This window comes from Adiantum capillus-veneris, chromosome 24 (assembly GCF_014529385.1).
Source record: "Adiantum capillus-veneris isolate H3 chromosome 24, ASM1452938v2, whole genome shotgun sequence".
NCBI lineage: Eukaryota > Viridiplantae > Streptophyta > Polypodiopsida > Polypodiales > Pteridaceae > Adiantum > Adiantum capillus-veneris.
This window is the reverse complement of record NC_140954.1, coordinates 78,642,457-78,653,204: the sequence shown is the minus strand read 5'-3', so window position 1 is coordinate 78,653,204 and position 10,748 is coordinate 78,642,457. Positions and strand designations below refer to the sequence as shown.

The following is a 10,748-nucleotide window of genomic DNA, read 5'->3' as shown; positions in this document are numbered from 1 at the left end:
GTGTAGTGCCGTCTGCATAACCGCCTGACGATGTTCGCCTCGTGAGTTCCATGTTGTGATATGTCGTTCTCTACGAGAAGTTCTCTGCGTCTCTCTCTCTCTCTCTCTTTGGGTTTTTGGGCATGGTTTGCAACCTTTTGGCGGATTGAAGTCAAGCTTGGTGTATCATGGCAAGATGCAGCACTGCTGTTGCTTCTTCCTTTGTGGTGTCGACGTTGCTATTGATTTGGGGGCGATTAGCAGCAGCCATACCAACCTCTATGTTCGCTCTCTCGAGGCCTCTGTCGACATGCCACTGGACGCCGATGTCTTCCAAGTCCCTCCTGGCTTCAATGCACCTCATCAGGTGCCCTTCTCTTCTCTCCTTCCTTTTGTTGTCTCTCTAACCTTACACAGGAAGAGTTAAAGTCCATCTCCAATTTAAGTTTTTCCATGGAGTAAATCTTGATATTAGCTTTGATACATTGAGCTTCATCTTTACAGTGGAAGACAATTTCTAGTATGAGCAGATAAAGGATGTTTAATAAAGGTTAGCTTTGATAAGAAGGGCATGTATGTATGCAAGAAATGGGGGCACTTGGTAAGCTTTAAGGCCCCTTGTTTTTCTATTTGCACGTCCCTATTGTGCAGGTCGGTGCAGATATGCTTCCTTTGCAACGTGGCGATGAAGGCAGGCATTGCTTTTGTGAAGGAGGGCGTGTAGATGTTTTTTGCATGCTGCTATGCTCCTGTGCGGCGTCTTTCATGGCGTCCTTAATTGATGGGAGGTATGCTACACGGAGCTACATGGGGCGTGCCTTGGTTTTCTCTCACATGGCGTACTCTTTGGTTTTTGCCTTGTTGCACATTCAATGCCTCATGCTAGTCTGGTCAAGGCAAAAACGGCTTCTTGTGACCAACTTGGTAAGCGTGCTCAACACCATAGTGAACAGTGGTTTATAGAATTGTATAAGAGGAGCCATTTGCCCGTGTATTTCCATCTGAATGTATGAGAGCATATTTGATATTGAGATTGAGTGTTGCTTGACGATGGCTTCCAAACAATCCGATGCAAGTTTGTGTGCATGTTTTCTTTTGGAAATGGCTATCTTGGCTTGTAAGAAGCTGCAAGAAGCCAGTAGTAGGCCTATTGTCTCGATTTTGCTTGGCCGTCTAGCTATTGCAGGGGGTCTACATCTCATGTTGTCTCTTAAGGTGTGGATTTAAGAAAGGCAATGACAACAATTTATCAAGACCCCTTTAGCGAGGGAGTAGACTGCAACTTTAGCTGCACTCGATTTGTTAACTGGTCTCCTTGTTGTGGGAATTGGCTGCACCTTATTCTATGTTCTGTATACACAATGCATCAGAGCGAATTACCAATGCTCTCTAGTGAGAGGGTATACTGCTTCATGTACCTGCCAACATTGAAGAGTCCGAAGTTTGAAAAACTTGGACATTATCTTCACTCAATTCTGCCGTTTCGGGAGAGTAGCATGCCCTTTCTAGTCTAGTTTGAATGCGGGGTTATGGTAAGAAAGTCACATACAGATCCTGTGTTCGGCTTGAAGCTGCTTTGTTTGATACGATTATCTTTTCACACCAGCATTTCGACTGCAAAGGTGGTTTTTCTTTTGTGCTGGTGTATATGGTTCCTGAAAAAAGAAAAACTAAATTTTTTTTTTCTCCGAGAAAAAGATCCTTCTATTAGTTAATGAAGACTGCCCATAGGGCTACATCCACCTCTGCAAGAGAGGGCTACAACAAGCATGATGGGGAGACTCTCCCAATGAAAAAACAGCATATATACAATGGGGCTAAATCAAGAGATGGGAGGAGGGAAAAGCCACACAGGTGGACAGTAGTGCCATCTGAGCACCCCCTGGACCATGGTGTAGAAAGGCCCAGGGCGCCAGAGTCGAAGGAAAGCCTTGCGGCGCTCCCGCATGCGGTCGGAGCTGCCCTGTAGTCCCTCAAGCTGTCCTCTGAGAGTGTGGATCAGCTCCAGCCAAAAGTCACGAACAGTCTCTGCTGGTGGCACAGGGCGAGCCTCAAAGATGCGGAAACAACGGGCCCGCCAGATGAACCAGAGAGCTAGGCCGCTGATGAGCTCCCAACACTCATCTCTCTCACTGCACCGCTCCTGTGGAGTAAGGTCTGTAGCAGGCTGGAGTGTAGGTTGCCCCCCCTGTATCACTATCATCCTGCTAGTGGAAGATAGCTCAAACTGAAGTGCCGGGCCCATGAGGGTGGACCAAGCCGCTGTCCCGCAAGTGTACTGTCGAGCTGTGGAGAGGGCAGGCATGAGCCGAAGAACTCGTAGCCACACTTGCTGGACCGAGGGACAGTCCCAAAGACAGTGTCGTTGACTCTCCACCAATTGGTCACAGGCTGTACATGCGGCCGAGAGACCACTATGCACAAGCCAGCTCCCTACTGCTGTGGCTCTGTGTGCAACCAACCACTGGAACAAAGTGACGCGCCTCAGCTGTCTGGAGTCCCATAGCCTCTGCCAAAAAGCTGCCAAGAACTCAACTGTGAGGCCCTCCTCCTGCCAACGACGTGCTGCAGCGGGGCGGGCCTCTCTCTGGGCTGCAAGTATATGACGTCCAAGCCGAAAAGTGTACTGAAAGAAAGGGACTCCTGGGCGGTCTGCAAAAGAGAGGGGGTCCCTCCAAAGCCACTCACCAGGATCCCACTGTACTCGTGCCAGTGGACAGCAATCCCAAGCCCATAGCCTCTAGTGTCCAGTCTCAGGAGCTGCTGGGTCAGGGTCTATGACGCAAGTCCTCCCACAGATGCCCACAACACGGATCCTCTGGAAACAGCACTCTGCTACCTGCGGGGCCTCGACTGCAACTCGCTGTAATCGTCCCCCACCCTGAAGCTCGAAGAACAAGGCTGGGACAGTCTCTGAGCAAGCCCTGACTGAAATGAGAACCTCCAGTCGTGTGAAGGCTCCCATCCACCGGGGTGCTACTGGCTCGAGAGGCGTGAGCCACTCAGCTGGAACTGACTCTGAGACGTCCTGACACATGCTCTGAACCCCTCTCATGCCCTGTAGCTGGACAGCCTGCCCCTCCTTTGACAAACCTGTGAACTATAGCCAGTCACCTAGAGAGCGCGCTGGACCTGCTGCCATGGGACCCCAAGAAACATGAGGCCTACTCCCAACCAAGTGGCCTCTCTGAGTGCTGACCATGGGGTTCCAAACGAGGGGCTGCCGCAGGCGCTCCTCCATGCACGTTGGCTGTCTCTGCTCTAGGCCACGCCGTAATAGCTCCCAAGAACGAAGCAAACTCACAGCGAATCGGTCCTCCAGTCTCCTGCTCAAACCAACTGGGCGCAACTCTGTAAAGATCCATCTGGTCGAAGGTTGCCAAGTGCCTCCTGACTGAGGCACCCTGGCACGAAGCCTCTGCAGCAAGAACTCCTTCCAGGGCTCCTCGCCTGGAAGAAGTCCTGTGACGACGAACTTCCCAAGAAGGGCTCTGCTCTGCTGTGCTGGATCAATGATCCCAAGCCCTCCCTGAGAACAAGGAAGTGTGATGACCGACCAAGCCACCTTGGCTCGGGCAATCTGAGTGTCGCGACCTGACCAAAGGAAGTTCCTGATCAGCCTCTCTACCTGGCTGATGCAAGAACTCGAGAAGATCTAGCAAGAAGTGATGTACCACATAGTCGCCAACAACACCTGGTTGGCAACTACTACTCTACCAGCCAGCGATAGTCGTGCTGAGCTCCAATGTAACAACTTTCTCTTGATGGACAGGAGAAGAGGAGCAATCTGCTGCTTGGGGGACAAATCCAAACCAACTTGACAACCCAAGTACCGAACTGCAGTCCCTGGAGGAATCCACCTGAAACCCTCTCCTGGCATCCAATCTGGCACAGGAGCACTGCCAACCGAGAAAGCTACTGTCTTTCTCCAATTGATCAGTGCGCCCGATGCACAGCAGAAGGTCGCCAAAGCCTGCTCACATCTGTGCCCGATGCACAGCAGAAGGTCGCCAAAGCCTGCTCACATCTGTGTAGATTGGCCTCCTGGCCCTCTAAGTACAAGGCTGAGTCGTCGGCAAACTCAGCGTCCAACAGCTCATCTCCCCGTATAGGTGCAAGGCCCCTCAGACCAACCTGTTGAGACACCAAAAATCTGCTCATCGCCTCCGCATAGAATAGAAAGAGAAAGGGGGCAAGAGGACAACCGTGTCTGACCGATCGTGTGAGCATGAAGCGCTCACCTCTACCTCCTGCCAAAAGCACCTGACTGTGAGCCTGTCTGTACAAAGCTGACACCCCTCTGATCCAAGCATCTGAGAAGCCCATCCTGCGTAGAGTGCCCTCTAGAAAGTCCCAGTCAACTCTGTCGTATGCCTTCTCAAAATCGAGAAGAAGAATCACAAGGTCCTCCCCACGGAGTCGTGCCAGGGCAGAAGCCTCCCAGAAAGTGAAAATGTTGTCAAGGATACTGCGTTCCTTGACAAAACCTGTCTGAGTCCCATGTATAAGGCTCTCCAAAAGTGGCTGAATCCTCAAACTCAGAGCCTTGGCAAGAATTTTGTAGGCTGAGTTGAGGATGGTGATGGGGCGCCACTGTCGAATCTCATCCAAGGAGCCACCCTCCTTCGGAATGAGGTAAATCAGGCCCTCACTCATGCTATTCGGCATCACTCCTGTGTGCAGGATGTACTGAAAGGCACTACAAAGATCTGGGCCAAGCAGGTCCCAGTACTCCAAGAAGAAGCTGGGAGTCAGCCCATCCTCACCTGGACAGCTACCACGAGGAAGGGCCCTAAGAGCCGTGTGCAGCTCCTCAAGCTGAAGAGGTAGCTCTAGCCTCTGGCGCATCTCCTCAGTCACAAGGCAAGGCATCTGCGCCCAAACCTGCTCCCTGTATGCATCCTGTCTCTCTGACTGGGGCTCAGCCGATAGTAGCTCACGGTAAAAGTCAGTAGCAACTGCACGCATATCCTCGCGCTCACAAACAACTGACCCATCGGGTCTCCTCAGCTGATTGACCTTGGCATGCGAGTGCCGAGGTCCCACTGTCTCAAAAAAAGCACCTGTCACTCTGTCACCCACCTGAGTCCACTGAGATGCCTGTCGGTGAAAGTCAAACTCATGGCGCCTCTCCTCTATGCAAGCAAGCTCCTGTCGAGCCTGCTGTAACTGCTCCTCCAACCATGGACTGTCTAGATGCTGCTCCTGCATCCTCTGTAGTGAAGCAATGCCTCGTCTAAGACGCTGCTCCTCCTCTCTCGCTGCAGCCCGTCGAGCCAAAGACTCCTGGAGGAAAAAGTGGCTAAGCTGAGCTAGGCCTAAGGCCACTCTGTCTGCAGGTAGAGCCTGGCTGTCCATGCCCTCTGTCCAGAGAGCCTCTACCCTCTCTCTGAGTGCTGAGTCCAACAAGACCCGCTCTGGGATGCGAAGCATCGTGCTCCCATTCCTCTGCCTGTCTGCCACTGTGAGGATCACTGGTGCATGGTCCGAGAAGGATGTCCCTGCAAGGATGCCCACTGATCCCCCCAAGTCACTGAAGTGGTCACTAGTGTAGAAGCGATCTATCCGTGATAGATTCACTCCTCCCACTCTGCGGTCCGATCTAGAGAAGACAAGACTCTCTGGAGGCCTCACAAAGCCAGAATGCTGCCATGTATCCGAGACTCTCAAAGTCATACACAACCTCTCCCATGCTGCTAACTTGACTCCATGTACAGTAGCATGGCTGCCTCCGATCCTGTCAGAGGGGTCCTCCAACATGTTGAAGTCCCCTCCTACACACCAATGGTCAACCTGTGGCAAAGACTCAATAATTTGTGACCAAAACTCTGCACGAGCACTCGCCACATTGGGCGCATAGATGTTCAAGAAGCCCACAAGGCCACCCTGAACCTGCAAAGTAATCCACTGAGCCCTGCCTGGCACAATAATCCCTCTGCCCACAATGGCCTGCTGCAAAGAGTCCGCAATAGTCATACATACCCCACCCTGGATGCCTCCAGGTCCAAAAGCAGCTGACCAAAAGGTATCATAACGTGCCCGCAAAATCTGACCACATCGCCGAATGCGGCTCTCAGACAAATGGTGCTCCTGAAGCATAAGGAGATCAATCTCTCCTCCCACAAGGCAACGCTGAAGCTCCTGACGCAATCGGCCCCGCTATCGCTGAAACTGGGGCCCACCTAATCCCTGCACGTTCCACGAGACGATCCTCATGGGGAGCGAGAGAGAACAGATGCTGCCGCAGTAGCAAGACGGGCTATCTTCGAGGCAGGCTTGGATGGGGAGTAATCCGCATCTGAGCGTCCTCTAGATAGGCGAGCTTGTAGTGAGTGCCTGGCCCAAGCCCATGCAGAGCGAGCCGTGCGTACAGCAACCTCCTCTGTCCAGGAGTCCTCATGAATGTATACATAGCAAGGCAAACACTGCGTATCAGCAAAAAAGTACACCACAATGTGCCTACATCCTGCAGAGTCTAGGGGTGTCACCGCAAACTTGGCCAGTGGCCACAAAGTCTGCAGCAAATCTGTAACTCCAAGCTCTCCCATGTGGTGAGAGAACTCGAGAACCTGTGTATGCAACCATCCCACCACTGAGTCTAGGGACCACTCTGTCTCGGTCCGACCACAGAGGGGAAAAGAGAAACCAATTGCTGAGTCCAAGGCCTCTGTCCCCCTAGCGGCGAGGAACAGAGCGTGGACCCTGAAGCAGGTTGCCTCGTGGTCTGCTGCGGAATCGCCGAGAAAGCAAGTGAATCCGTAAACGAAGAAATCCCAGCGGCGTCGGAGGTCAATGCTCGTCAGACCGCGAGGGATAGCTGCAAGGGAAGATGTCTGAATCTGCAGAGGGGGCCGCAAGAAGGGCCGACCCTCTCTCGCTAGGCGACTCGTGGCAAAGGCGCTGCCAAGAGATCTCCTAGCCGCCGGCGAGGGACCAGTCTCCTGAGTCGACTGTGGCACTGAAGCAGGAGGAGGGGGTGAAGGAGCTGGGGGAGGCGGAGGAGACACGAAGCGGGGTGGGGCGACAAAGACAGGGGGGCGAGGTGGGGAGTGGGCGGGAGCAAAGGACGGGGGAGGGGATGAGGAGGAAGAGGGGAGATCTGAAGGTGGGGTGGCTAGCGAGGGTGAAGCGGAAGTGGAGGCTGGCGTAGGGGGCTCCTCCTGCTCAAGAGGACCAAAGCGGTTCCCCGTGGGAACCCACTGCTGCTGAGTAGGCACCTGAGGGCCACTCTGAGTGCCAGGCTGCCGCTGTGGCCCCTGGCGTCGACGGCCACGGGCTTGCTGCCATCCCTCCTCCGCTGGAGCCCCAGGCTCGGAGGGTGGCTCAGAATCTGTGCGCTGTGCCGCTGGCTGTGGCTGCAGGCTGAGGTGCAGGTCGTGGCCTCCTCCGTGGAAAGGCCTTCGCTAGATGGCCCATCTGTCTGCAAATGAAGCACTGGTTCGGGAGACCCGAGTACTCCACACTCTGTCTAAACCAACCCCCACTCACCCGAGGCAGAAGGATGACCTTCGGGAGCGTGTGGGTATCTCTGACCAAAACTCGAACTGAAGGGATGCCAGCCGCCTTGGCAGCTACTGATGCTGCCGTACGAGGTGTCTCCAGGACAGTCCCGATGGCGGAGCCAATCCTGGAGAGAAGTGGAAGGTACTCCCTCCGTAAACCCGGAAAGCAGACTGAGATTGGGATGTCTGCCTCCTCTAGCACATCCGAAGTCGGGTCAAAACCATGTCGCCACTGTAGAAAGTGGGCGCGTGATGCTCGGATGGCCAGTGGACTCATAGCTATGACCTTGGAGGCCATCTCGGAAGTCTCGAACTCGATCTGGTAGTACCCTCGTCCGAGGATCTGGACATCCAAAATCTTGCCCACCTCTGCGAGAAGGCGGGCCTGGAGAAGGTCTCGCAGCTCTCCTCTGCTAGGACGGGTGCCGAGAACCTTGCAGATGACAGAAGTCGCCTGCAAGCGCTCTACCTCTGCGGCAAGGCTCGCTTGCTCTGTCGGCGAAAGAGCAAGTCGAATGGTGGGCTCAGCGGGGTCGGGCGAGGGGGCTTCGGATGAGTCCCTCTGTGGCGGAGCTGGAGCCTCCGTCTGTGTCTACTGCTGTGGCGTGAGAAGGGGGGGGGGGGGTTGGATGGCGGCGTGAGAAGGGGGGGCGCTGCGGGCAGGCAGCGGGAGGCGAGGCAGCAGGCGGCTGCAAGCGGGGGCAGGAGGGGCGGGCTGGAGTGGCTGGCGCGCGCGAGCGGTTGGGCAGGCAGGGCGGCAATGCGAGGGGCAGGCAGGGGACGGGAGGCAGCAGGGGGGGGGGGGAAGAGCGATGGCGCAGAGGGGGAGGGGGGCGAGCAGCAGTAGCGAGCGATAGTCCAAGAAAAACTAATTTGCAGACACGAACTCATGTTTTCCTAGTAACGAACTTTTGTCCTAGTGGGGAGCTTTTCTTGCTTCTTGACAGGCAACCATGGAAGGTGTTTAGTGAGGAAACAACAAGGTATACTCGACAATCTTTGGTAGTACTTTAAAACACTCGCGTGTTTTACGTCTCATCACCCCCTCTGCAATCACAGCCTTGCTAGCGCTTTGCATTTGATTTTTTGCATGTCCATCCATAATTAGTGTTTTTTAACGAGACCTGGTGCATATTTAAGGTTTATTTGTTTCACTTGAGGTTCTATCTTGCTGAGATAGTCATTGCTCTGTAATATTTGCATTTTCACGGTAACCTTACTGAACAGATGTTTTACACTTCTCTAGTTTAACACCAACGAGGCATAGGACATCCAGTTTCTTGGTTTGTGACAGGTATCATATATCAAGATTTGTAATCCAGAGTACATGCTACTGCAAAGGGATGGTCATGTCGTGCTTATAGATTTTGATCTTTCTTTCATAACATTGTACTTTAGTTATCCATCATAACCCACACTATACTTGAGATTCTTCAAAAGAATCAAAGCTTTCTCGAACATTCCCATAACATCTGAATATCTTTTTAGCTTTGTCCTCTAATGACTATTTCTGTTCTGTCTCATTCAATTATCAAATTTTACTTCACAAATGTGAAGCTTGTGAGACCTCCTAGCTCACCTGGAAGGCGTCGAAAATACAAGAAAATGCCTCTGCTCCATTTTTTATGGCAGATCTTGTAAACACATCTAACTCTTTTGTTGGCACAGAGGAGTATATTGCACGGGTAAGGGGTTTCAATATTTTGAACTCTGAACTGTATGCATGAACACCATCGCTGTAGCTGAAATTATACTCGATATCTTCGATTCTTTCTAACTTTTTCGATGCTGCTCCCAATCAAGCTTGACATTCTTCATTTGGGCATGCTTTAGGAGGTTATCACGGTGTCAGGCATAGTAGTGATGTAGATTAGTGGGATGTAGGTACAATTTCTTTGCATGTTGAAGCAGATTTTTTGTATGTATGAGAGGCATGTACTAATAGCTATGTAATCTTTACAAGGATTCTTTTATATGAAGTGATTGTGCTTGATTCTTTTTCTTTCTAGCGCCATGACCAGGATATATACATCTTCAAAGTCAAGATGTCTAGTAATTACTGTTAGAGTGGTTTCCTATGGTCGACTCCTAGTTTGGGTTTATTTTTTGATCTTGTATCACTTAATGCTGGCATGTATGGTTTTTTTGTTGTAATAAATATAGAAACTAATCAGGACAATGAGGCCGGACGGAGTTAGTTTTATATGATGATCATTTGTTTGCTTCATAAAGTGAATGCTACTTGTGCAATGTCTCAAAAATCCTGCTTAGTTATCTAAGACCCTTTCAAGAACTAAGCCTAGTGCATATGGTAGGCTATTGTAGTGTTTTGAGGCGTGGATGTATTGCAGGTTTTGTTGCTATGGGGGGCTTTGCCAATAGGCATCTAGATACTAGCCAGAGGAATTGACTCGGATAGGTGCTCGGGGTGCAAAACGTCAAGTGAAGATCACTCTCATTTATTTAAGGAGTGCTTGGTGTTTGCTCCAATTGACCTAGAAGATAGGTTTTCAAGAATGATTTGTTCTTAGGAGTGAAGGTGATGAAAAGACAAGCGCGGCTAATATATATACAAATTGTTAGGTTCTGTTACTTTCAACAAGTTGGAAAAGCAACTGGCGCGTTTTCAAAAACAATCTCTCAATAGCTAGCTTCATTGAGATCATGGAAGAAGTATCGGGCTATTCTTGTCGTCATGACTGCTAACGATGTGTAAGAGATCAAGGGATGCTTTGTAGCTTCTTGATTTTTTGAGCGATACTTGAAGGCTTGGTACAAGCTTGAGCTTGCTTTGTACATTTTCTTTTTGAGAATTTAATACATTCATTCATAATTGTGAGTTTGGCAAAAAAACTAATAGTAAATTAAAAAGGAAAAAATAAAAAAAGATGCAAGTAATGTAAGGCCATGAAAAGAAAGACCTTCATTATTGAAAAAGACTTCAATTTTTTGTATGAAAAGGTCGTTTTGATAAGAATAAAACGAGGTGAGGAGTTACGATGGCTTGTTGAAGGCAAGGGGGGACAAGATTTATGGAAAGTAGGTCTTAATCGGTGCTGCAATTGTAATGTTTCAATATAAAATAATATTTTCCATATACACACATAATTACAAACTAGCAATTTCTTTAAATTATTTTCTTTTTTTATGTTTATTAAACGTACCTTTTTTTTAATGAAGGCATTAAAATATTATTGGCTTGCCAAAAAGTCCTTAAAGAACAAGACATTAGGGAGGACATTCATAGAAGTTTGATTCCATGATGTG

The 10,748-nt window shown here is 50.6% G+C and overlaps 1 protein-coding gene across 4 annotated transcripts in view; it reads left to right on the top strand.

Annotated features, from left to right (window-relative positions):
- The window catches only part of LOC147426627 (uncharacterized), a 10,371-nt gene extending 57 nt beyond the window's left edge, over positions 1 to 10,314 (top strand). Inside the window, exons 1-3 of one of the 4 annotated variants that reach the window (XM_086499158.1) lie at positions 1 to 346; positions 631 to 903; positions 10,065 to 10,314. The exon at positions 1 to 346 is cut by the window's left edge and continues 57 nt beyond it. In XM_086499158.1, the coding sequence (XP_086355284.1) occupies positions 176 to 346; positions 631 to 903; positions 10,065 to 10,187 (567 nt within the window). In that variant the 5' untranslated portion in view covers positions 1 to 175 and the 3' untranslated portion in view covers positions 10,188 to 10,314. The other 3 variants (XM_086499161.1, XM_086499159.1, XM_086499160.1) reach the window with 3 other exon arrangements.
- Positions 10,315 to 10,748: the final 434 nt, after the last annotated feature.